Source organism: Ascidiella aspersa, chromosome 5 (genome assembly GCF_963924565.1).
Source record: "Ascidiella aspersa chromosome 5, kaAscAspe10.2, whole genome shotgun sequence".
NCBI lineage: Eukaryota > Metazoa > Chordata > Ascidiacea > Phlebobranchia > Ascidiidae > Ascidiella > Ascidiella aspersa.
The window spans coordinates 31,319,171-31,346,615 of record NC_139451.1 but is presented as its reverse complement, the minus strand read 5'-3'; the positions used below and the strand labels follow the sequence as shown (position 1 = coordinate 31,346,615).

At 34.0% G+C, this 27,445-nt stretch overlaps 2 protein-coding genes across 2 annotated transcripts; both read right to left on the bottom strand.

Annotated features, from left to right (window-relative positions):
• Window positions 1-842: 842 nt before the first annotated feature.
• On the bottom strand, window positions 843-25,898 carry LOC146146337 (kelch-like protein 3). The gene is made up of 5 exons (XM_083390069.1): window positions 25,763-25,898; window positions 24,240-24,363; window positions 2,550-2,700; window positions 1,245-1,462; window positions 843-1,025 (listed from the first exon to the last, which is right to left on the bottom strand). The coding sequence occupies exons 1-5, from the start codon at window positions 25,837-25,839 to the stop codon at window positions 843-845; spliced, it is 753 nt and encodes a 250-aa protein (XP_083246195.1). The 5' UTR covers window positions 25,840-25,898.
• Window positions 14,013-20,185, bottom strand: LOC146146338 (kelch-like protein 35). The gene is made up of 6 exons (XM_083390070.1): window positions 20,177-20,185; window positions 19,420-19,597; window positions 17,430-17,573; window positions 16,831-16,995; window positions 14,945-15,074; window positions 14,013-14,118 (listed from the first exon to the last, which is right to left on the bottom strand). Exons 1-6 carry the CDS (start codon window positions 20,183-20,185, stop codon window positions 14,013-14,015), a joined length of 732 nt encoding a protein of 243 aa, XP_083246196.1.
• Window positions 25,899-27,445: the final 1,547 nt, after the last annotated feature.

Below are 27,445 nucleotides of genomic sequence, written 5' to 3'. Positions count from 1 at the left end.
GAAACCATTAGTTTTAATACTAATGTTTACAGCTTTTTGAGTTAGTGCCTAACACATTAAAACTCTAAAATATACAGCATATATATTTGTCTGTTGAATGGCAAGTACATTTTAAATGTATTAACACTAAGATTGTATCAATATTTTGTTTCATAATTGATTAATAATTCTTGTAGCTTTTACATTTACCTTCTTTAATAGCGACTAAAAAAAACAAAATTAATGAATCAGATTAACAATCCTAGAGCTATAAAAAATACATAGGTGCAAAAATGCTGGTATATGCTACACAATTCAAGATATATGGCTAGACATCAGAATATATTTTGATATACCCTTAAAATAACTGCTGCTAAACTAATAGTAACCTTGAGCTTGGGGTTGGTGACCTTGAAGTTTGGGTTTTAGAACAAAACTTTTCACCGTGTCCATCACAGAACGACAGCAAGCAACATTCTCTCGGACAAGAATCTTAAAAGCAAATAACAACATAGTTGTAAGTTAACAATTATTTACATACAAACCATAACTTATTTAGCTTTAAAGATGTATGCTTTTATATGGAAAAATCAATGAATTAATTTGAGGCAAAAACTTAGTACTGGTGAATTAGTAGTCAGAACCAGATTAATAAAACATGATCGAATGTGAAATTTGTTTAGAGAAAAAAATGCCATCTTTAATTTGTTTTTATTTTACCATTTGTTTAGAAAGGTGAAATAAATACACAACATAAAAGACACAAAAACTACTGTATCGTATATTAATAAACAAATTAAAATTCAAAAATGTAAAAAAAAATTGATTTTTCAAAGTTACTGTAGCAGTAATTTTATGCAAACCTAATGAGTTGAGGTAATTGGAATAACTAAACCAACCTCGTCAATAACAGTGGTCTGCAAGAATTCACCAGAAAGAGTTGAAAGGTCAAGTTGAGAGAAGAGGTTCACAAAATGTTCCCTACGACTGGAAAGTTTGAAGTGAACCCATTGAATGATTCCAGTAAAAACAGACTCTCCTTGTTTCTAAATGATAAGAAAAAAATACAAACTGTGAAAAAGTTAGAAATGCTTATACAAGGTTTTCTAAGTATACATATCTGTAAAACACAAACTGGCATTTAGAATAAATAGACAAGCTGATGTTAAAATGCACCACAATCCTAAGTCAGCGATACCCGTTTCAAATCCGATCTTTATTTTTTCAGCATAAATATTTGAAACAAAATGTCATACTAAAGTTACCTTGGTATTTTCATGATTGATTATTGCAGACATAGAGTCAAAATCCAGTTGTTTAAAGTCGTCTTGTTGCACAACAGCTTCAAAGTTGTTATGTATCACTTGTTTTGCTCTTTCCTCTATTTTGGTGAGATGGTACCGCTGGGCATGAGCCAGGATTTCCAAGCAATTATCGACACCCACCATTTGCAAGATGTACTTGGCACAGTTGGATTTAAGAACTATAAGCAACAGAAAAGGTGTTGGAAAATTGTAAATAAATAAATAACCATAAATTGAATATTGGTATGAAACTTAAAAACAGAGACTATTGTTACAAGTTATACCAGTGTTTTTTAACCTTTTTTACTAGGGGGGCACCTAAAGATATATGAAAATTTGTCGGCGCACCTTGCAAGCAAAGCTAGCGCAAAATTTTTTAGGTGTACCGGTATTTGCTTAAAATTGTTTGCAATATTTCATTATATAAGCTTTATAGTTGCAAATCTTTAAAGGTTGTCCAGTTTTGAGACCAAAATTGGAACAACATCAACTTCGGAATAAAAGACAGTTAGGAATAAAGCGTAAATAGGACTAATACCTAATAGTCGTAATAATGACGAAATCGGAATCACGCCTAAATGGCCTAAATAAGGCCTATACCACATTTTATCTAACCCCAAACCCCACCCATAACTATCACTAACCTCCCAAATATTTTCAACCCTAACCCAATTCCTAACACCTCCAACTATCCGCCTAAGCCAAAACAGGGGCGAAAAATCCGGGACAAAAAAGCGGCGTCCAAATGTCGACAGCAAACAGCCAATGCCAGATATGTGGCCCCCAATCATATCATACCCTTTCCATACAATGGTAGGCGTTATTTTCTAAATTAATTTGTCTAATTCAGTAAATTAATTTTGGACTTATTTCGACATGTTTAGGTCTTATCTAGACTATTTTAGATCTTATTTTGTTGTGATTGTTACTGCAAATTTGGCGTTATTATGTCGGTGGTCTTAATACTATGGTATTATGGATTATTTAAGTTAGATATTGCTGCTTTGTAGGTGTTATTATGTTTTCTACAGGAAGTACTGTGAAATCAATGAGCTAGGCTTAAGGGAAAAATAAAAACATATATATAATATGTTCAATATTTTTTTCCTTTTGCTCACGGCGCACCTGGCAGCCTTCCATGGCGCACCGAGAGAAAGCGCTAAGTTATACAGTTGAAATTGTTAAACCGGGCATTACATGCTGAAATTAAAAATATTCTGTGGATTTGAAATTAAAATAGATTATTATATATACAAATAGGCCTACATTCAATCTGTGTGTAGTCAGCATCCTCATGCATTTCCAATGCATTCTCATTTGTAATCTGCACATCATTAGTGTAAATGCAATTCAAAAGTCTCTCCAGTTGTTCATCTGTCATTTTAATTTTGATCTCTGCAGCAAATTGTTCTTTCATCTGAACAGTAACATGTGATAAACATAAAACGTTATCATTTAGTACACTGGTGGCCCGCGACATCAATGTTCGTGGCCTGTGGAGCATTATTATTGTAATGCATAGCGTTCAGGGGTTTAATAAAATAAATATAAGTGATTACGAAAAGCAAGCATGTTTTAATTGTTTCTTTACCGTTACATTTTTCGAAGTAGACTATTGAACAAACCAGTTTTCAATCACTCATCAAATTCGGATTTAGGGGTTTGGCAAGACAGCCATGCTGCTTTTTGTTATGTTTCAGAACAGTGGTTTTTAACCTTAGTCGACTTTATGTAATTGTCCAGTGCCTTGCATAACAAAAATCGAGTAGAAAGTTCACACAAAGCACAAAAAATATATGTTACACAAAATGCAACGGCCATATTGCCACAACATTATGGATTCGCGCAAATGATAAAGGAATCTGAGTCACCCGACCCAGCCTGTTGCTATAAGAAAGATATAGGAGATATATGCATTTCTGGGGTTCTTGATTATAAAACTTTTATTTATGTTAGAAAAAATTGTAATATTGAACATATGCACAGAGACTTCAAGGCTTGGTGGCCACCCCTGTGCACACTTTAGATCAACTGTACCATATTGTACCGAATAAACCTAGTCCAAATGTTTTTGGTCTTTGAATATGAACAATAAAATTGAAAATAATATTGCTACTTTCTAAATAGCGATAAAATATAATATCCCCATTCTGAAACATTTTTTCTAGTTTACTGTGTGACTAAAGGTTATAGCCCTGACTCTTTCCAAAATATTCAGCCAAATTAAATTGGTTGATACATTTTTGTTCGAATCGATAACAACATTGTAATTTAATTATAAACAACAACTCAAACACTTTTTTACATGGTTTATGACTTTGTAATTTAAAAATTTTTAGCCTGTGCACAATTTTACTTTTTTCTAACTTTCTTCTCAAGGTAAGAATTAATAAACTCTTTAGACAACTATTTACATAGTTCAAAAAAATGTGTATATTACTTCCTTTATTATAACTCACCTGAGTTGTGAAAAGTTTGCAAAAGAATTTTGACATAAGGCCCAGCACAACTCTATGAACCGAAAAACATTTGGTTTCCGCCTTGAGTGTTACATCACAAAACTGCTTTTCAAACTTGCGATCACTAAAAATAGAAATTCAAGAAGGCGATTTGAAAGGTTGCAGAAACGTTGGTTCACAATTACAATTACCAGAGGAGCTGTTTTTAATTATTATTATTATGCCCAGTAGCAACAGTTTATGTTCAGAAATTTATATTTAAGGCACCTAGCAAACAAGTTATGTGATTCTACATTTTTTTCACTTTAGCGAGCCCCTTATGATAGCCCAGACAGCCAAAAAAATGTTGAATTCTAGACAAAAAATGTTTTGAATAACTGAAATAGGTTTTTATAAAACATAGACCGTTCTGTTTATTTTTACATTTGACTTAAATTGAAAAGTTAAGTTTTCAAAGTTTTTGCTATACATTGGACTTATATATATACACCAGGGGCAACTTAAGAGTTACAGTGATAAGTTATGCAGCATAGAAAACATAAAAAAAAAAAAATTCTGAGCATTTGATCCAATATTTTCAGCTGAATTATGTTATACTGCTATCATTAGGGTTGCTCAAAGTGGAATACTGGATCATAAAAACAAATGTCAATATATTTGAATCCTAAACCTGCCTTTATTTCAGTCAAGAATGACAGAGTTGTTGTCGTAATGCAAGTTTAAGTAGGAGGAGGTTACTGCGCTTTCTATACGTTTAAATAGCAAGTAGGTACAATTGATTGCCTGTTGTTAAACAGTTACGGTGCTTGAATATGTTCAGTCGGGGTTCTTCTGATTACAATATTTAGGACAAAAAAAGTGTTACAGTATTTAGGGCAAAATCAATTACTCTGTGATGTGCCACTATTAGTGTTCCCGATAAGCACCTTTTTTTGCACATTTGCGCAAAATTTTGGGCACTTGTGCACTTTTTTTCATGGAAGTGCAGAAGCAAAAAAAAATTTAAAGTTGTTTTTTTACTTAAATTTGACCTCCAGTCATCTCCTGAAGCCCACATTATCACTATTTGGCAAAGATTATTACATATAATACCTTATGTACCCCATGTTTGCTTCACAAAAGTTTCGAAAAAGTGCCCAAATTAGTTTTATTTGAGCTACGTACGACCAAAAAAGAGCCTAAATTAATTTTACTCGAGCTACGTACGGAACAAAAAAGTGCCCAAATTAGTTTTATTTGAGCTACGCACGCAACAAAAAAGTGCCTAAATTAGTTTTATTTGAGCTACGCACGCAACAAAAAAGTGCCTAAATTAGTTTTACTCGAGCTACGTACGGAACAAAAAAGTGCCCAAATTAGTTTTATTTGAGCTATGTACAACCAAAAAAATGCCTAAATTAGTTTTATTTGAACTACGTACGACAAAAAAAGTGCCTAAATTAGTTTTATTTGAACTACGTACGACCAAAAAAGTGCCTAAATTAGTTTTACTCAAGCTACGTACAGAAAAAAAAGTGCCCAAATTAGTTTTATTTGAACTACGTACGACCAAAAAAGTGCTTAAATTAATTTTACTCGAGCTATGTACCGAACAAAAAAGTGCCTAAATTAGTTTTATTTGAGCTACGTACGACCAAAAAAGAGCCTAAATTAATTTTACTCGAGCTACGTACGGAACAAAAAAGTGCCCAAATTAGTTTTATTTGAGCTACGTACGGAACAAAAAAGTGCCTAAATTAGTTTTATTTGAGCTACGCACGCAACAAAAAGTACAGAAATTAGTTTTACTCGAGCTACGTACAACGAAAAAAGTGACCAAATTAAGCTACGCACGACAAAAAAAGTGCCCAAATTAGTTTTATCCTAGCTACGTACGGACAAAAAAGTGCCCAAATTAGTTTTATTCGAGCTACGTAGGGAAAAAAAGTGTCCAAATTAGTTTTATCCTAGCTACGTACGGATAAAAAAGTGACCAAATTAGTTTTATTCGAGCTATGTAGGGAAATTCTCAGGGCGTCGCGAGTTCTGCTGTAAGTAACTTTTAGGGTTACATGTTGCGTCTGGTGTGACTTTTGCCTATATTCGGTGTCTTATGCTTTACTTTGAAATTACACGCATGTGTAGTTTCAGCTGATCTGTCAGAAATTAGTGCAGTTTGATGCAAAAAGGTGTACGACAATTAGGGCATCCAAAGGCAGGAGAGTCTGACTTTTAGACTTTAAGCTAGCGGCAATTTGCACTAATTGGATCATTAGGTAAACTTCCGGCAGATGTAAATAAAAAATATTGGCTGAAAACTCACAAAAACTATGAGATAGAATTAAAAATATTTGACCCACCCGAACCCAAACGATAACCAGTTCCCTAACTCAAATGATGTGCGTTCATTTAATAATTATTTAAACGCTGGTAAAAAGCCCAAACTCGAGTGGCATAAGATAATTTCTAGTCCAGGTTATATAGGATTGTTACGTCACACATTGATGTATTCGGACCGAAAGTGTTTATATTATTACTAAATCAATGCACATTATTTGGGTTAGGGTGCTCGTTAGCGGTTAGGCTCGGCTGGCAGGTATTGTTAAATTTAATCTTCTTGAGCAGATTTGTTAAGGCAAATTAGTACATTCTCCCAAGACTTCAAAGTCTAAAAGTCAGACTTATCCATCCTTTGGATGCACTAATTGCCGTATACCTTTACTTAAAACTGCACCAATTCCTGACGGATCGGGTGGTAGTTTGGTAACTGTAAAATTTGGTTCGTTGTTTTGTGATTGGTAAGTTTTTGAACTACTAATTTTGATTAGTTCTCTGTGTCTCTAATAGGCTCACTTAACTCATATTTAAATCTTTTCTAAACAAGGTAGTGCAGTTGACTGGAATCTAAGTTTTGCATAGAGGTTAGACACCAGGCCATGGTTCTCAGTAACTGGAATTGTTTTGCGATACGCGCGAATCTTTCGTTTTACAACTTTATTTTATTCCTAATTTTGAGATACTTTTAGCTCAAGGTATCGGTGTTTTGCACTGTATGTTTTGTGTTATAGGAAAGAACTTGCTTATTAATTAAGATTATTGCGACGCCTCTTGTGCTCTCCATATTGCTCCACTCCATTGCAACGAAAGCATCCGTCGGACAAAGCAAGCAAAAAATAATTACCGATTATAATAAACGCAAGTTCCAAAGTAATTATTATAAGGACTTGCAAGTTCGGTAAATTGGCAATATTAACAGACTAAAAAAAAAGTCTCTGGGCACTTTGCGCATTTATTTTCGGCTTGTGCGCAAAATTTTGTTGTAAAAAGTTAGCGGGAAAACTGGCCACTATGTTTATGTCCAGGGATAGTGATTTTACACTATCATGTGCATTTTCACAGCTAAAAAACAATCCATGACAAAGTGTGAAATAAGGATTCAACGAAGTATAATATGAGGTGATTCATGTTTTTATTGTCGTTGTACATTTCAATGTCTGCAAAAAGGCCCAGAACAGATATTGTTTTTTGAATTTTGCACAACCAATAGTTATTTTTTAACTAATATCATATACTTATAGCCAACTAACAAAAAATAAATATTATGAAAAATAAGAAAATGAAAAATAATAAACACTTGTATATAATACTTTGAAGTTGTGATTATAGAGCAAAATCTACTATTCTAGAATACCAATGTATTTAACTTTAAACATCTTTAAACTGCTATGGTACTGTTAAATATACGATCACATCACATGCATTTAATGGATCTACAGGATATTTTTGTAAGACAACTTATTTGTAAAAAATATGCATATTAATTAATGGTGACAAATTTGTCGAGAAATACATGTTTATATTATAAAACAAAAAATAAAACTTTAGATTATTTGATTTTAAATCTGATAGAATATCAAAATTTAATACTGTTTTTGGTTATTACCAACTAATGTAGTGTTCCATTTAAATACCCAGAAACCCAGCTAAATGCATTAAAGTCCTTAGTGACACAGCTTGTGTTACTATTTTTTGCTCTACTTTTATGATCTGAGCGCTGTTTTATCAGTAAATGTGATTTTTTGGTTTAATGTTTATTGCTCACCACACGTTTAAGTTAAAAAACATCTTGTCGTATAGAATAGTCTTTCTAGATGTCACAATCGCTATCATAATTATTTCAATTACCGGTTAAGCAGTTCCAATATATCAGGCTTTTCTGTGAAATCTTCTCGAAATGTGGTCAAGACATCTGCTGTTGCCATGTCGCAGTGTGGAAAACCTAACAGGACAGCAGTACTTTAACTATGGGATCAACGTTGGCTGCAATACAAATTAAAATATTGTAATATTGGAAGAGGCTATTTGCCCGGCAACCCATTCCTGCACTTCGAAGTAAGGCAGTCAATCCATTTTCCATATATGGAAGAATTAGCTGGTCCATGCAGTGTAAAATTTATGTAAAACCTATGGAATAAAGGCCTGTTTACACTACAGCTGCACTAAGCTGAGTAAAGTGTGAAATTGTTTTCACTGCAGCTGCAATGAGCTGCGCTGGGCGTTTAAATAGCTCCAAAACATAATGTTTTTTTCTATTGCTGCACTGGGCTTGAGTTTAGCAAAGTGTGAAACGCTCGCCACAATAGAATTTAAATGCAAATTACGCTTTGCTCAGCTCAGTGCGGCTGTAGTGCAAACAGGCCTTTATTTCTTATACTACGCTTATCAATTTGAGTTACGGCGTCGGTTAGTGTTTGGGAGAGTTGAGTATTATTATATTTATTATTTAATAATATTCCTTAACCCACCCAAATGCTAACCAGCACCAAAACCCCAAATTGTTACCAATATAAAACCCTGGACGAAAAAATGTGGTGGGATTGTAGATCAGCGCTGAAAAATGACAATATGATTTATTGCCCAAGCCGCTTACTGTACTTTGAAAAGTATCCGGTTCCCAAACTTCAAAATCTGCACTACTGTAAACCGCTTTAACAATAAATCGTATTGTAATTTTGCAGATTCGGTTACAGTAGTGCCAATTTCGAAGTTAGTAAAGGGTGAGCTGGGCAAATAGCCTCTTCCTGTAATATTTTCAATTCATCAAATATCAAAACGTTACAAGCACAACTTACAAGCTATTTAAAAACTCTGCAAACATGATATGACACAAACTGTTGACTTTCTTGCTCGGCGAAACAAAAGTATTGTCAGTCACTCATTAACTTTGCAGTGACGAAACATAAACAAAGATGCGGCCATTTTGAAAGTTTAGTTCCTCTTTTTAGTTTCGTTCTCGGGAATACAATTGCGACATAGAAAGTTTATAAATATAACTGAACCGCATCTAGTTTTACCGGTTTAGATAAAATGTTAAAAATTGCAAATGTGGTTTATAAATAAAACTTCGGTGCATTTTTTGCATTTGTTGTTTATATTGGCGGTAAATATGCATTAAACCGTGACGGTTGTAACCAGCCATCTGTGACCAACAATAACAACAAGGAAATGTATTTTGCTTATTTTCTATTTTTAATTGAAATTCAGAATAAAAGTGTTCGTTTGTACAGATGTAACTATTGTAAACAGACAATTTGATTGATTATCCTCTTTAATAAACAATATTTTGCGTGAAAAGTTTTACGTAGCAAACTTTTAACAGGGATTACCCCTGACTTAAGAACAGAAAATCAAATGTTTAGACCAGCCTTTCTTAACCTGGGGTAAATTTACCCCAGGGGATAAATTTTCTTGTTTTAGGGGTAAATGAGCTATCAATCAAAATATCCACATCAGCTGACAGGGCAGAAAAAGCCATAGGTATTTTATATATTGGGGGTAAATCTGATATTCATCTTTGTTAAAAGGGTAAAATATAGAAAAAAGGTTGAGAACCCCTGGTTTAGACTAATTTTACTGAGCGATTTATTTAATTTACGTCTGAGAAAGCCTTTAGTTTTAGGTTAAGTGTTTGGCGAACAATATAGAATTTTTATTTATATAGAATTTACAAGATTGCGTTTTTAAGTGAATGTCGTTTATTTATTAAGCATTAGTTAGGGCTTCAGTGGAATCCACTGGAAATTCAAATGGAAGTAAAAAGAGATTTTGCGAATCAAAAATTCTAAAGAGTAATTCCAAAACAAAATCGGATTTTAAACCAACCAAAAACTGCCCAGGCCACAAACAAGCCAGAAAAAAGGCGCAGTGCTGCAATGACACTTTTTAAAATAATGTTTAAAACTTTTTTTTACTATTAAATTAACTCTTTACTACCGCTTGTCTGGTTGAAGGGGTGGCAAGTGATACTATGCAGCACGTTTCTAAAATAGGCACAGTGCTGCAATGGCACTTTTAAAATAAGTGTTTTGCGAACATGCGTATTTCCGCTGCGCGCAAATGTTTTCCGTGGACACAACATAGAAAGAAAACCTATTCTACATGCTCACCAGTTTTTGCCATTTCTAGAAATATATTTTTTGCACAATTTATTTTCGACTGTTATAGGCTGGCGCAGGGGTCGGGAACCTATGGTTCGCGATCCATATATGGATCTTTTTGTGACGCCATATGGCTCTTTTGATGAAAGAATCTTGCTTGCAGATAAATGTAAGAAATCATTTCTCAGCATGATTTGAATAAAACTGCACACGGCCACGACCGCTTTCCTAACTTTATTTTTCCTTTTCAACACACGCAGTAGTAAACCTTTTAGCGCTTCGCGTGAATTCTGTCAGTATTTTCGGGTCTGTTATCCCGTTTGATGGAATCTCTTTATATCCAAATGCCCTTTACTGCTCTTCCGACGGAGCTCCGTAATTTATTTGTTTGTGCTGATGTGCTGTTTTCTAAACGAGAACTAAATAAAGGTCCCTCTTCAAAATACTATTTTTTGCAACCTATAACTAGGCCTAGATGTTGAAAAGTGTTATATGTCTCTCACAGAAATACAACCAAGAATATTTGGATTTTATGACTCCCTTAGCTGCAAAGGTTCCCGACCCCTGGGCTAGCGCCTGACTCTTCACAATGTTATTGTAGTATTCCTCAACCCCAGAAGTTAAATTGAGTCGCTGTTTGATAAGGTTTTGTTGCCGAGTGCAGAAGTTGACATTGTTAGATTTATTGAGATGTCCTGCATTGGCGACAACAAATCTAACAACGGCCTCTAACTTTTACAACAAAAGTCTGCATACAAAAATTATTTCATTGCGGAATGGCATGCTGAATGATGTTTAATTACCTTAAATAATGTCATTAGAAATTAGCTAACCTATATTATATGTTGAAAGCATAAACCGAGTACGTTGAGCGAACCTTAGTGCCATGAAGCCCAGAATCCCAACATTTTTTCATTTGGAAACGAACATTTTTTTTATATTAATTTTTTTGCTTTTTGTTATTTGTCCTCCTTAGTATATACGCCTTAACTTTTTTAGTGTATACTTCCTTGTGCAGTATGTGATTTAGGTTCAATTAGGGTTTGCGACCACTAATTGCTTCCTGTTGTTGCATTATGTTAAATCTGATTAGGTAATGTGTTGTTTTTGTACAGTCTGTTCAGACACAGAAGGCTCAACTTACAGCAAACAAACTGATAGCAACAGATGCGCACCTAAATCCCAACAAGTTATAAAGGTTAAATTTAAAATGCCGGCAAATAGCGTACAACTGTACAGCAGCTAACGGAAACCAAGTTTTTGTGCGTGGTGCGTTAAAAAGCGCATTTTATCGGTAGTATAATTTAATTAAGTTTTCCGCTGGTAAGCGCGAATAAAGCAACTCAGACTACGACTTTAATAGGTTTATAGACTTTTTTTTCTAAATATCAGTCAAAATCGACCATTTTTTTAAGTTTTGCTGTTGCCCAATAACCGGAACTATAAAAAATTCCCGGGATTCGGGATTGCTAATTTGCAGGAAATCCCGGGAATTTCCCGTCGAAACATTCCCGGAGAGGAACCCTCTGTTAGACTTTACGTTGTCATAATACAGGTTGCTTTACAGGGGCCTTGATTAACGCAATTTTACAACAACAACAACAACCGAAAAGCGTTCTTTTAGCGGAAAGTAAAATTTGAATTGTTGCCAATATACATGTTTATATATATATACTAATTATACGCCATTATTTACCGCCAATAATTTTTTTGCTTAGTTTAAGGTATTTATAAATTAATAAAAAAAATATTAAAAGACGATCTTTTTTAAATATCTCATCTAGCAAAAAAAACTTTGCAAAAAGATTCGGATTTTGAGGTCGTGTGTGACTTAGTCAAAACACATGTATTAAAAATACTAGATCTGAATGGAAATATCTCGCTAGAGCAGCATCATGTTTTTTTAGTTCGTTCTGGAATTGTATAGAAGTCATCGAAATAAACTAATTAAGTACTGCAATAAAACTTGCGTGTGCGATTACGCGAACATAACCTAAAAAGTAAAAATGGAAAACATTTATTTTGTCTTATGTTGGTTGCAGCCGATAGCAGTAACAACGACAGACAGTGTCACGCGTACCACTTCTTGCAGAACAACTAATTTGATCGAATAATAGTTTTAGCTTACAACTAGCATCATTCAACGCTATTTGTAACTTAAGCTACAAAACAGTAGTGCTTTATTTAATTTATTGGTTGATATTTAAGCAAGGTAAATGCAGCCAGTGTACTTTTTTAGGTATCGTTTCAATTATTTTTTAAATAAAACAAAGATTAACATTACAATTTTGTAAAAAAAACTTTTCCTGTGTATGCACGGATCTGTAATGTAGCTTGATAATAAATTGCAAAGCCAAAAATGGTCGAGCAGTATGAAAACGTTTATATCTATCAAGAGCAATCATTTGACATAATAAACGCCCACTGTCCCATAGCGTTGTACGCTTTTCAAAGCAACTGTGCTCCTTGTCGACAAGTGACATAGCCTGTATTTTGAAGATCGCATTGTTTCGAAACAACAGGAATAGTTACGTAACAATAAAAATGGGGAATTTTTTTTATGTAAACAAAAAACAGGTAAACAAAATATAAAGTTGTGAATCCAGGGTTTTGTGGAAAAAACCTAAGCTACTCACGTACCACCTGAAAAACCTTCGCGTACCTCTAGTGGTACGCGTACCACAGGTTGGGAACCCCTGGTTTAGTGGGTAGGCCTATACATGAGTCCAGGGACCGAGGAGCCGATATGGAAAGGCGGCGTTTGTCGAGCGTCCAGCACCCCAATGTCAAGCCTAAACCCCGATGTAACAAGTCGAATAAAGTGAAGGAAGAATGCAACGGTTTGAAAAGAGTTGAAGTGTTTTTTGGTAAAACTTTATTGTATAAATGTCATCGATGAGTAACAAAATATAAACGTCTAAAAGAAGAAAAATGTAAATATTTACAGAAGATTGCATTTTTGCAAAACAAATGATATAAAAAAATGCAAAAAAAAAAATCCACCACTGGGTGGGGCTCGCAACTTGCATCAAAAAATAACAACTTGAAATAAAAACAAAAACAAGCTTGCTTCTGAACTTTAGCATAAATAACTTATTTCATCAACTCATTTCATCAAAAAAAGAAAAATAACAGAATAAAGTTGTACACATTATAGGCCAGGGGTGGCCAAATGTATTCAATGGAAGAGCCATTTGCAGAAAATGCAAGCACCAAAGAGCCTCAAAATTATTTCAATACCATAACGGTAAATAATGCAAGGCCAGCCGCAATAATAACAGAATTGTAATATAACAAAACGGTAATAATCAACACAATAATAATAACGGTAATAGCAAAATAACACGCACAATATTCATTAATTTCTGTCTTTTGTTAACTAACTCTTCGGACTCTGTGTCTCGTGTTACGTCATAAACGAAATCTGGCCTAAATAAAGAAAAGAAAAAGAGAGGAACGTTTATACACGCTACTCTTGGTAACCTTTACAATTTTTTTGAAATTTTACGATTCAACTAGAAGAACCACAAAAAGATGCCGGAGAGCCGCAGTTTGCCCACCCCTGTTATAGGCTATAAAATTTTACAGGTTAAGTAAAAAAAATCAGTTTGGTACAACATTTGAAATAAAACTTTGTTTAAAACGAAATAATAGGCAATATAGGTATATACGTCCACAAAAGATATTATTGATTGCTAATTGATATTCACGTTTTTCACATCATTGGATGATTGTAAAAATAGGACAGCCTTAATGTTGGCGACATCTTGGGTTCGTGAAGCAAATGAGCACTGGACAATGGACGCTAAAGAACTTTGTGGAATTGGGCAAGCCAATGTTAGGTTCTTCGCCATTTAAACTGCAACAATGCAATCATAGTTGGCAACATCATCAGTGTGGAAACAAACGGTCCACTTGTTTTCTTGCGGGTCGTAAACTTCCACCGATTTCTCTTCATCTCTGTGACAAGATGTACAACAACGATATAAACAATTTGTTAAACTTTGGCAAGCATTGTTATTAGAAACAATCAGTGACAATCTTAACCGACGAATATTGTTTAGCCAAGTATTAATGCCAAAAACCATAGGTTAAATATATCTAGAAAACATAAACGCCAAGAAAAATGAGTTTCACATCGGGAAAATAGAATTCAAGTAAGCTCCAATCTGAGCCCAAATACAATTAAGAAGCCATTTAATTATTACTCTAACCTTACTTGTGCTTTTTATGACAACAATGGTGAAAGTGAATTCTTAAAGCAGTTTTTTGTTTTAATTGCAATTATATCTGTGTCTCGGGCGAATAGCAACAAACCCATCATTTTGTTCGCTTTTTAAGAAAATATATATAAAATGGTGGAAACGCAAGAATAAATCACAAATAAAAACAACAATAAAAAAGTATTTATGGCAGGAACAATTGTTTAAATATACATAGAAAACGTAAAATAGGAAGAAAACATGTTACCAATCGCGATTGCGACCAAATACAAATAAGAAACCATTTAATTATTACGTTACCCCCGTATTTTAATATTAATATTAGCAACTAGCAAATTGTCGGAACTTTAGATTTTTTTTGTTTTTTAGTTGCAATTATATCTGCGTCTCAGCCGAATAGCAACTTTACTCGCTAAATATAAAGCCATCGTTTTGTTATCTTACTAAGAAAATATATAAAACGATGGAAAAGCAACAATAAATCCCACTACAGTGTACCAATTTTATTGATAGTCGTATTTTTTATTCACGGTGGTTTTATTATTTTCCTTTGGAATCCTCACCCGCAAATAACATGTAGCTTTCCTTGCAACACACAAGTTGCATGGTATTCCCGTCCAACGTTGGTGGGTCGAACTTGAGTCCACGAGTTGCTTCTGGGGTCGTATCGTTCTACTGTGCTTAGGTTCCCACCTGGTTAAAAAGCACAATTGGTAAAGTATGGACAAACTTGTTCTTTTATTTCACCACTTGTTTTGTCGGTTGTTTTCAAAAAACAATCAGGGAAAGAGGCGATATAACGCAGAAAAATTAAATAAAAAAACTTTCTGAATCGCTTAACTTGAAAATCATATTTTACAAACATCAATCTACGATGGTCCCTGTTTGTCAGAGTATTTTATATTTGGGTTATATCAATTGTTTGTCGGTTCGAAACTACTGCACGGTTCAAAATGTTTAGATGTCTGTCAACCACAGGTAGAATTTAAAATGGCGCTTTTCAAACTCATCATATGACAAAAAAACGTTAAAAATGTATTTCAAAAATCATCCCAGTGAAGTTTCCCGCTAAAGAGATGTTTTTACAAAGTTATGGAAATGAAAACGTTTATTCTTTCAGTTAATGGCGACGTCATCATATGTTAACAACATGAATTAAATAAACTTCTAAACGCTAAAGCAAATTGAACCAACTGTTTTTAACCTGAAAATTACCTTTTCATCGATTTGAAAGTTTGAGCCTAGTAATGACGATTAATATTCAAATATATAAAAATATCGTCTATCGCTATGGGAATATAATGTCAAGTATCGGACATCCACAGTTCAAAGTACAAGTTCCTAATGTGTCGTGATATCTACTTTATACACTGAACAGTTGTTAGCTGGGTACTTGAATGGCGCTGGAACTTAAGTTACGGAAAGCATTTATCGTAACCTGTATACATTCAACAATCGAAAGCAAACTAAGAAGCTCCAAGATAAAGTTTAACTTGGGCGCAATTGTAACAAATGATTTCCTTTATTGGTTTGGTAAAACCGAATCTAACCAATGTAGTTTCTGCAAAAAGGCTACGGAAACGGTATATCACCTGTTTTATTTGTGTACTGTGACGTGTTTATTCTGGGAAAACGTGAGCTCGTGGTTAAGTATGAAACAACGAATATCGTGTTTTTCCCCCCGATCAATTATTCTTCGTAGCCGTGCAAAACATTTGTGAATTGTGTCCTTTTATGTGCAACGCCGTTTATCAGTGTAAATATGCCGAAAGTGCCCCGACTATATGTTACGCTTTTTCGCGATGTTACCTTCTAAAAAAGAGGAAATATGGCGATGCACAAAAGTAGAAGGTCGTTAGATGCATGAAAGCTTTCCAATAATAATTTGTTTTCCTTGTTCTTTTTTCGCCATTTTATTTATTAATAATAAAACAAATAAAAATATCTGGACACTTGTAGCGCAACATTAAGTTTATCTTTACCTCTTGTGCGTTTTGTTAATTGGGAAACGTTAAGGATTACCGAGAGGGGGTAAACAGCTGCCATTACCTAGTGGCCCACGCATAACTTTGCAAATACTTAGTGTGTAGTTATTTTGCAAGTGGACTAACAATGTTAAAAGCTCCAAGGCCCTTCCATATTTATATTGGGATACTTTTAATTGTGGTTTATGAAGAATTTGCGTAAGTTTAGACTAACCAAATGATTTTAGCGACATTCGTTTCAAAACATTCTAAGTATATTAATTAAGTTCTGTTCAAGATAACTTCGTGTCGTCGTCTCTATTTCGAGTAAACTGTAAGTTAAACAAAAACTTTTCTTCTGTTTTACACATTTTCTTGACAAATTTTAGACACAAATGATTAAAAGCAGTTAGTTTTGCGCTTGTTTTGCCTAAATAAATATTTACGAGCCTATTGAATGTAAAGAATGTAAACAATACAATTACCATCGGAACCGCAAGTTGCGTAAATGTTTCCTTGAAACGCAGCAACTGATAAACCTGCTCTAGCTTCATTCATGTGTTGAATTGCTGACCACCGATTATCCGAGAACTTCTCACATGAGTTGAGGCATGATGAGCCGTTCCATCCACCAATAACAAAAAGCGAACCTGGCAAAAAAAAAAAAAACTCAACACAAAAGTTTAATATTAATAAGTATTAAACAGCTTAAGATAGATTGAGTAGTCAGGACAGGCAAAAAAGTGAAACTTGTATACCAACCAAGTCTTATTAAAATTAGGGATGGTTATAAATGACATTGAAAAAGGTTTTAAATCATCCTAAGGAGCCAACAACCCTTAATGCTCAAAAGTTATCAAACGGTAAAGTTGAATAGTTCACCAAATATTCCAACCTCATAATCATAATATCGAGAATATTAATCTGTTAAACCCGATTTGACAAAAACATAATTTAGCTCCTATACGTGACCGCAACAAACACATACTTCTATGTTTACGTTAAAGTGCTTATACGATAGAAAGTTGGCAACACTCACAAACAGCTGATAGCGATGCGAGGTAAAGTCAACTTTCATCCTTACCTTCGAATTCGACCATTGCGTGCTGACATCTCGGTTGCATCAAGTCAAGGCCCTTGCTCCAGGAATTGTTGTCGGGGTCGTAGATGATACAACTTGATAGAGGCATGACGTTTTTGTCAAGGCCACCGGTGACGTAGATCAAACCTGGGTTCAAAGCAAAAATATTTATATTAAACGAAGCTCTAAAACACAAAACATAGGCAACAACAACAAAAACAAGCTCATATATTATACTCGGGCAATTGTTCATATTTCGTCATATTCCGATCGAAATGTTGACGTTTTTGAAAAGAATACATTTTTTAATACGCGAAAATGAGCACCAAAAACTACACATTTGCCAAAATGGCGGACGTTATAGAATAGTGTTCATTCATAAGATATCGAGTTGTAATTATTAGTTCAATTAAAACGGGAGAACCTAAAATTTCCACTTTATCAGCAGTCTCCTCAGTTTATGATAAAACATGTTCAATTTATGAAAGTGACATATTTCAAAGAAAATTAATATGCAACAAAATCACAGGGTAGGAATGTTAGATACGGAAATGCGTTTCTAGGATCAGTACTCGACCCGGCCGAGTAATGCACTGTGCCGAGTATTCGAGTTTGGAACTTTGTGAAACCACTTAGCTCGGTGACCGACATATTTTTGTTTGCCCCTGCGCAGAGCTTATGTTCGTATTTTATTTGAGGAGTTTTTTTCGTGCAACTAAATTAAATATGAATCCCAACAATTAATGCATGTCCAGTAAATAAATGAACCCAGCCACTTTGATTTGTGGGAGGGTGACATTGCTGGTTATCAATAAAAATATGAAGTTATACTTTGCGCGACTTCCCACAATCTATAAAAACATAAATTACATTTTAAGTCAGAGGTTCCCAAACTGGGCGCCGCAAGACTTTGCCAGGGGCGCCTTAAAATCAGGTGAAAGATGTTCTATTGCAATGATTTTCAACTTTTTAAACACTTTTCTAATTAAAAAACTTGTGGAACAACAAAAGAAATGCAACGGCGTGAAGTTACGTTACGGTACAGCCTAATAATTACAAGCAATCACAGTTTTTCTGCTTTCTAACTTATTTTATTATGGTATTTGGGTTTGTTTTTAGGAGCATAACCTGGTAATTGGGCATAAACTGACAAACGACCAACACGAACACACCTTCTACTGTATTTGTAAGTTAACGCACGATTCTTGTGTTTGAAACAACAAACATCTATATTTTTCTTTTTTTATTGGCTATTAGGTAATAGAACTTCAATATAATGGTATTGTCAATGTCACAATGGTAGGTTTACCTAATTAAAATCAGATGCTCTATTTAGGCCCATTGTGCAAAGCCAATAAGTTTTTGCAGAACAGCAGATAATGTTGCGCGGATTTTTGTGTGGATAGTATCAGTAGGAAGTTAATTAAAATACTAGTTAGCCAAACTATCCAAGGTTAAAAGGACAGGGTAGGCACCGTTCTGCATTCAGTAGGGCGCCGTAAGTTTTAATGAGTTCTCAAAGATCGCCTCCCATAAACAAAAAGATTGGCAACCTCTGGTTTAAGTGGTTTATTTAAATGGATTAAAAAATGTTTAAATAGGCGCGAGCAGCATGTCCAGGGTTCTGGGTTCAACTTCGAACCCACAGTTTACTTGCAATGCTTGAATCCTTGCGACGACGTGAATTTAGAGTTTTAAAAAGGTTTTCGGTAAATTTCTAGAAATGCCAATTAAATCTTGGGGAAACAATGTTCATATTAAGCTCGTTTACGCAACAGGTTGTACAAATAAAATGTCTGCGGCGAAACGATTTTTATAATTTTCGAAACTTGCCGTGTGCATTTTAATAGGGACGTATTGCGGAGACAGCCAAGAGTCGACTAAATAGTGAAACCAGTCTGTAACGTTTCCGTCAATTTTCAATGCCAAAGCGAACGTGCGTATGTTCAACATAGGTTCACTTATTCTTTTGAATAAATAATTTGTTTCTCACCATTTAAAACAGCACAAGCGGCAAGATATCGACCTTCTGGCATATCGGCCAAAACTGTCCAAGTTCGATCGATGAGGTCAAACATTTGGCAACTTTTATTGTTTTCACCAACTCCAAAGAAGAAAACCTTGTTCATAAACTTCACCGCGGTCGCGCAATCAACTGGAAAGATCGGTTGCTGGAAATATACGAACATAAGTTGGGTAAAACGCCACAGTTAGACGTGCATTAAAACAAACAAACAATCAGGAAATATCATGTATATCAAATTTCAAGGGCTCAATTGAAAGTTTAACACCAACTAAATAAGCACTGAATAATAAGCCGAATAACACAAACTTTATCAAAACATGCTTAAATATTCGGATAACAAACTATTAGCGGCGATCAAAAGTAGTGAGATTTACATAACTGAGTCGCATGGAAAAGCACAACAGGGAAACAGACTGACTAGTTTTTCATGCTCTAATGCTATTGTTTGAGATTGGTTAGCAGAGGACGTTTATGTAAGTCCGTCTACAATCGCTATTTTTTTTAATTCTGGAATCTTTAAATGTCTAAGCAATAAATTTGTGGTACAAAATTTGCTGTGCGATGCTCTGCTAATATGCTTCAATTGAAACCAGAACTTAACGACCTAAAACGTACAGAGAATTCACTTCCTAAAATGTGGTATCTGTATTTACGCAAGTTCATTTAAGAGATTTTTTAATGCAGCACAAACTGCTTGCAACTTTTTTTTTAATAACCCACTAACCTGTAACATTATATAGATTCAAATATTTAAATGGTATACTGCTGAATTTTCTTATATTGTTTTGATACAAAATAAACTTTGTATTATGATAACAAAATATTATAAAAAGTAATATCCAATCATTATTTACCGGCAATTCTTCTTTTTGCTTAGTTGTGACATCAATCAGCAAACATTGTGTCTTTAAATTTTCACCTCCAACCACCAAAAGCTTCGTTGATTCTGCTTGTGAGCAACATAATTTTAATTATCAATCAAAAATTGCCAAACTTAAATAAAGATAAACAGAATTTTATAAGCAATAAAATGTTCAGGTATTCCAGAAACACAGTTAAAATAGTGTTTGTTTTAACCTTCTCTACGAAAATATTTATTATCAGGGTATGGAGTCCATATAACTAATAAAATTTTATTTTAAATCTGGTTGAAAAATATAAAAAAATAAGGTATTTTACTAATAACGTTAATACCTATCAAAACAAATGGATTTAAAACACTTAATTTCAACAAATAAAAAACTCCTTAGGCTGAAACGCTAAACTATGGCATTGTGCAATTGCCCGAAAAATATATTTTATATTAAAAGATAAATATGTAAAAACAAAAGAAGTAACCTTGAATTTTAGGTCGAGGTTTTGGAAGAAATTTTTTTACAGCATCCATCGCAGCATGACAGCAAGTAACATTCTCACGAACAAGAATCTAAATTGCAAATTAGAAGAAAGAGGCAATTAGTTGTCATTAACTTTTCATGCAAAAATATATAAAAATAGGTCATTTTTCTGTTTAATATTTGTGTAAACCTGGCAAGCTTAGATCAGTGAAATAACCAACCTCATCAATAACACTCTGCAAGAATTCGCCAGAAAAAGTTGAAAGGTCAAGTTGAGAGAAGAGGTTCACAAAATGTTCCCTACGACTGGAAAGTTTGAAGTGAACCCATTGAATAATTCCAGTGAAAACAGACTCTCCTTGTTTCTAAACAATAATAACAACAATCTTGGTGTGTATATATAATAATTATATACACATATTAACAGATTATAAATGTATTTATATTGGCTTGTCACCAAAGGTGTCCTACTTTATGGCTGATTCTATATATTAAGCATTCCAATATTTAGTTTTTGGTTCTTACACAAACATGTTTATTCCCCAGTTACCTTTACATTTTCATGCTTGATTATTGCAGACATAGAGTCAAAATCCAGTTGTTTAAAGTCATCTTGTTGCACAACAGCTTCAAAGTTGTCATGTATCACTTGTTTTGCTCTTTCCTCAATTTCGGTGAGCTGGTATCGCTGGGCATGAGCCAGGATTTCCAAGCAATTATCGACACCCACCATTTGCAAGATGTATTTGGCACATTTGAATTTAAGAACTATAAATAAACAAAAATGTATTAAAATTTTAATTAAATAACCGTAAATTGCCATATTGGTATGAAACTTAAAAACAGAGACTATTGTTAATAGTTATACAGTTGAAATTATTTAACAGGGCATTACATGCTGCAATTACAAATATTTTGTGGAATTAATTGTTTTTTCTTGTAAATAATAATTTAATAGATTATAATTCTATATAAATACATCCGATCTGTGTGTAGTCAGCATCTTCATGCAATTCCAATGCATTCTCATTTGTAATCTGCACATCATTAGTGTAAATGCAATTCAAAAGTCTCTCCAGTTGTTCATCTTTCATTTTAATTTTGATCTCTGCAGCAAATTGTTCTTTCATCTGAACAGTAACATGTGATCACATAATGTGAATTCATATTATCTGGCTAACATTATTATTTAGTACAAGGGTGGTCCAAACCCAGGCCTGACACGTTGCTTGTGGCCTGTGGAACATTGTTGAATTATTTTAATGTGTAGGTCTACTGTTAAATATTTTATCAAAGAAAGCTTAATGACCAATAAAAAGCAAGCAAACTGCAATTGTTTGGTTGCGATTACATTTTTCCGGTTGTACAATAAAATATCAGTTTCCTATCGCTCACCGAATTAGGATCCAGGGGGTGGCAAGAACGCCTAACTTTGGTATGAGTTATATCGTTTTAAGAAAGGCCGCAGTGCGTCACAAATGGAACTTTCTGAAATGGCTGTTTTGCGAACTTATAAGTTATATTTGTGTTTGGTTTTCCGTCTTTTTATTATGAACATTACATAAAAAGTACACCCTATATAAATTACTTTTTTTCCCCACTTTAAAGTAAATAATCGATAAAATATACCGCACTGTTAGAAAGTATTGTTTTGCAGGTTTTCACTGTGACTTTAGGCTAACGCCCTGACCCTTTCCAAGATGCAATTTCATCCAGGTTGATCTGGTCCTGTTTGCGCGAAATGATAACTTCTTTGTAGTTTGGCGATTGTATAGTATGCAACATCTCTCTTAAAATTTTAGTAAGACACACAATACACACGATTTTCGTGAACATCCTACGCTTAGAAAATGCAGTCTTCTAATTAGAAAGTTAAATAGTCAAATACGCAAATTTTTCGCCTTTCGCGCTTGACCTTTTTTACAGTCTCATAACGGTCGACTTCATTTGTGCACAACTTCGACGATAGCATGAAGTTTCTTGATCTTACATGTGTTTGACAATGCTTTGTGACGTCAAAAATCGTTGTCTTTGCACATTCTATGCCCCGACCAAACGAAAGTCGTTGATCCGCTCCTGACATGCATGCAGCCTACTTTATGTGGCTGCAAGAAATATTGTGGCCCTCGATGTTGTCATCCTTGGACCACCCTGATTTAGTTAACGGATTGCCCGCGACATCAATGTTCGTGGCTCGCGGAGCATTATCAAATTATTGTAATGCATAGCGTTCGAGGGTTTAATGAAATAAATGTAAGTGATAACAAAAAGCAAGCATGTTTTATTTGTTTCGTTACGATTACATTTTTCATGTTAGACTATTGAATAAACCAGTTTTCAATTACTCATCAAATTCGGATCAAGGGGTTTGGCAAGACAGGCATGCTACTTTTTGTTATGTTTTAGACCAGTGGTGTTAACCAGCTTTATATAACTGTCCAGTGCCTTGCATAACAAAAATCGTGCATAATTTTCCTGTGTTATCTAAACTCGATTTCTTTTGCAGAAAAGCGCAAAAGCATAGCAGCAGGTTTCCTGAGCTTATGTGAATCATAACGGTGCCTTTTGACAAAATTTTGTGAAGTCATTAAACATTTTTTGGCTGCCAAACAAAAATCCATATAATGCATGCCTGCAGTCAAATGCAGTGCTCTTTAATTTGTGTGCACAGTACACCCTAGTGTGCACCGAAATATGCATGGGGCGCACCACTACAAAAAGGTATACAAAGGTTTATCACAAACTTTTAGGGATCCATTAATGTTAGATTTTCCAGTAATTACCGATTTCTATGAGACAATGGTGCTGTAATCATTGTAAACTAACTTTCTCTTGCATTCCGTTTTTTTGTATAAAGTTTAAATGATAATTTATGACATGCAATAGTACTCGCAAGCAGCCTGCGGCCAAAATCAAACTCTCACCGACAGTGTGTAAAACTTCGGCAGCTCAGCTCGGTTTGATTAACATGATGATATTGATATGCATACGATTTTTCATATCGCTTGTACCTCAGTTTACCTTTTAGGTGGACATCAACGTCACAACAAATTTAAGGGTTCACCGAACAAAAAACGGTTAGAGAGCACTGGCCTAGTGTATGTGGCTCGCAAACTATATTTAAAAAATATTATGGCCCGGAAAGCTGTCAACCTTGGAGCACCCTGATTTAGTATATAAAATAACAAAGATAAAATTTTATGTATTGATAAAAAAGTAAAAAATGGAAAAAAATAGAAGGTAGCAAAATAATTTATCTGATATTGCTGAATGAAGTAATTGTGTTAACAAACAAGAATCAAATTGTCCATCTTGAAAGTGTAAGAACTGAAAACATAGCTTTTCCAACTAATTTCTTAAGATAGGAATTAAATTAATAAGCGCTTAACAGACAATTATTTACATACTTCAAAAAATGTGAATATTACTTCCTTATTAATTATAACTTACCGCAGTTCCAAACATTTTGCAAAAGTACACTGACATAAGGCACAGCACAACTCTATGAACTGGAAAACATTTGGTTTCCGCCTTGAGCCTTACATCACAAAATTTCTTTTTAAACTTGCGATCACTAAAAATAGAGATTCAAGAAGGTGATTTGAATAGGTTTTTGAAACGTTTACAATTACCAGAGGAGCTGTTTTTCATTATGCCTGTTAGCAATTGTTTATATATAGAAATTCTTATTTAAGGCACCTAGCAAACAAGAGAAATGATTCTACATTTTTGCACTTTAGCGAGCCCCTTATGATAGCCAAGACAGCCAATTGTTGATTCTAGACAAAAAATGTTTTTAATACATGGAATAGCTTTTCACAGAACATAAGCTGTTCTGTTTATTTTTACATTTGATTTGAATTGAGTTAAATCGCTGAAAAGTTAAGTTTTCGGAAGTTTTTGGATAGATTGGACATTAAATTTAGAATCTACACCAGGTTCAAAATAGATTTATTCATTAGTGGTTATTTTCACAACAGTTACAGTGATAAGTTATGCAGATTAGAAACCATAAACTAATAAAAAAACTAATACTGAACATTTCATCCAATATGTTCAGCTGGGTTATATTAGACTGTGAACATATTAGGGTTGCTCAAAGTGGAATACTGGAACAAAAAAACAACAGGTCAACATATTTGAACCCTAAACCATTCTTTAGTTCAGGCAAGAATGACAGAGCTGCTGTCATAATGCATGTTTAAGTAGGAGGTGGTTACTGTGCTTTCTATAATATGCTTAAATAGCAAGTGGGTACAATTGCTTGGCCTTTTTGTTAAACAGTTATGGTGCTTGAATATGTTACTGTTCACTGGGGGTTCTTTTGATTACAATATTTAGGACAAAATAAGTGTTTCAGTATTTAGGGCAAAATCAATTACTATGTGATGTGCCCCTATGTTTAATGCCAGGGATAGTGATTTTACATTTTCATGTGCATTTTTACAGCTAAAAAATAATCCATGGCAAAGTGTGAAATAAGGATTCAGCGAAGTATGATATGGGTTGATTCATGTTTTTATTGTCGTTATACATTTCAATGTCTGCAAAATGGTTCAGAACAAACATTGTTTGTTATTTTTTTAGTTAATGCAAACTTTTTTTTTTAAATTGTGAGAAAAATGCCAAACTGGGAAAAATTTAAATGAATATTATTTCTTGGAAAATTAAATCCATTGATAGAAGTTGAACTTAAATGTCTTTGAACGGGATATTGCAAACCAGCAATCTAATTAAAATACTGTGCTGTATTTATTAAAATTTATAAGAACTTGGTAAAAATATTTAAATCAGTAAGCGAGTTGTTTGTTTCATGTTATTTTTAACCCGGTAATACATTTTGAAACTTGCACTAGTAAGCCCAAATCTTTAAGATTACACTAGAATTTATTGCAAAAGCTGTGGACAGTACCCAACGTTTGGCAAACAGGCAAGACGGGTAAAATGATCTTTCGAACAACTAACTGACTTACTGATTGAGCAGTTCCAATATATCAGGCTTTTCTGTGAAATCTTCTTGAAATGTTGTCAAGACATCTGCTGTTGCCATGTTCAAGTGTGGAAAACTTAACAGGACAAGAGTACTTTAATTATTGGCTAGTGCTAGCTGCAACACAAAAAAAATGTAGCAATATTTTCGATTCATTAAATATCAGAGTTGGCTGCAATACAATAAATTGTTTTAAGATTTTCTATTCATCAAATTTTAAAACGTTAAAAGAAGGGTACAGCTTAGAAGCAACTTAACGCTATGTGAAATAAATAAACTTGGCACTGGTCAAGAATCGTACCACATTTATTTTAACACTAACGAAACGAGTTGACAAAGTTGAAATTGCAAGGAAGGCATAAATATGTAAGAATAAATATACTAAGAATACTTGACCCACCCAAACCCGACTATTGTTAGCATTATAAACCCTTGAACAAAATGTGGTGGCATTCTAGATCAACGCCCAAACATCATATGACACAAACTGTTTGCTTTCTTGCTCGGCGAAACAAAAGTATTGTCAGTCACTCATTAACTTTGCAGTGACGAAACGCAAACAAAGGTGCGGCCATTTTGAAAGTTTAGTTCCTCTTTTTAGTTTCGTTCTGGTGAATACAATAGAGGCATAGAAAGTTTATAAAATAAACTGAACCGCATCTCTTTGACCAGTTTTGACAAAATGTTGCGAAAAAATTGCAATTATGGTTTATAAATAAATTCTTTAAGCTTCGATGCATTTTTTGCATTTGTTGTTTATATTGGCGGTACATATGCATTAAACCGTGACGGTTGTAACCATCCGTGACCTACAATAACAACAAGGAAATGTTTTCTGTTCAAATTTCTATTTTTTAATTGAAATGTTATCGTTCGCACAGGTGTAACTATTCTAAACAGACGAATTGATTATGCCCTAGTCTTTAAAAACAACATTTTGCATGAAAAGTTTTGCGTTGCAAAGTTTTTTGGGGATTCCCCCGAAGTTAAGAACAGAAAAAACAATTGTTTGGACTGATTCTACTGAGTCGATTTATTTAATTTACGTCTGAGATAGCTTTTAGTTTTATGTTAAGTGTTTTGGTGAACAATATAGAATTTACAAGACTGCATTTTTAATTGAATGTTGTATTAGGCATGGGCTTCAGTGGAATCCACTGGAAATTCAAATGGAAGTAAAGAGCGATTTTGCGAATTACAAATTCTGAAGAGTAATTCCAAAACAAAAATGGATTTTAAACCAACCAAAAACTGCTCCAGGCCACAAACAAGCCAGAAAAAGGCGCAGTGCTGCAATGGCACTTTTTAAAATAATGTTTAAAACTTTTTTTTACTATTAAATTAACTCTTTACTACCGCTTGTCTGGTTTGAAGGGGTGGCAAGTGCAGCACGTTTCTAAAATAGGCACAGTGCTGCAATGGCACTTTTAAAAATAAGTGTTTTGCGAACATGCGTTTTTCCGCTGCGCGTTTTCCGTGGACACAACATAGAAAGAAAACCTATTCTACATACTCACCAGTTTTTGCCATTTCTAGAAATATATTTGTTGCACGATTTATTTTCGACTGTTATAGGCTAGCGCAGGAAAAATAAAACTGCACACAGCCACTGCCGCTTTCCTAACTTTATTTTTCCTTTTCAACACACGTAGTAGTAATTTTTTTA

Excerpts from the sequence above, each read along its gene's own strand:
- LOC146146338 (XM_083390070.1), bottom strand. Across the intron at positions 17,574-19,419 it reads CGCTTGTGCTGTTTTAAATG|GTTTGATCTACGTCACCGGT; the intron begins GTGAGAAACAAA and ends CTTTGAACCCAG. Across the intron at positions 15,075-16,830 it reads CGCAACTTGCGGTTCCGATG|GTGGGAACCTAAGCACAGTA; the intron begins GTAATTGTATTG and ends CTTTTTAACCAG.
- LOC146146337 (XM_083390069.1), bottom strand. The coding sequence starts at position 25,839 with ATGGCAACAGCAGATGTCTTGACAACATTTCAAGAAGATTTCACAGAA. Across the intron at positions 24,364-25,762 it reads ATATTGGAACTGCTCAATCA|TGATCGCAAGTTTAAAAAGA; the intron begins GTAAGTCAGTTA and ends CTCTATTTTTAG. Across the intron at positions 2,701-24,239 it reads GCAAAATGTTTGGAACTGCG|ATGAAAGAACAATTTGCTGC; the intron begins GTAAGTTATAAT and ends GTTACTGTTCAG.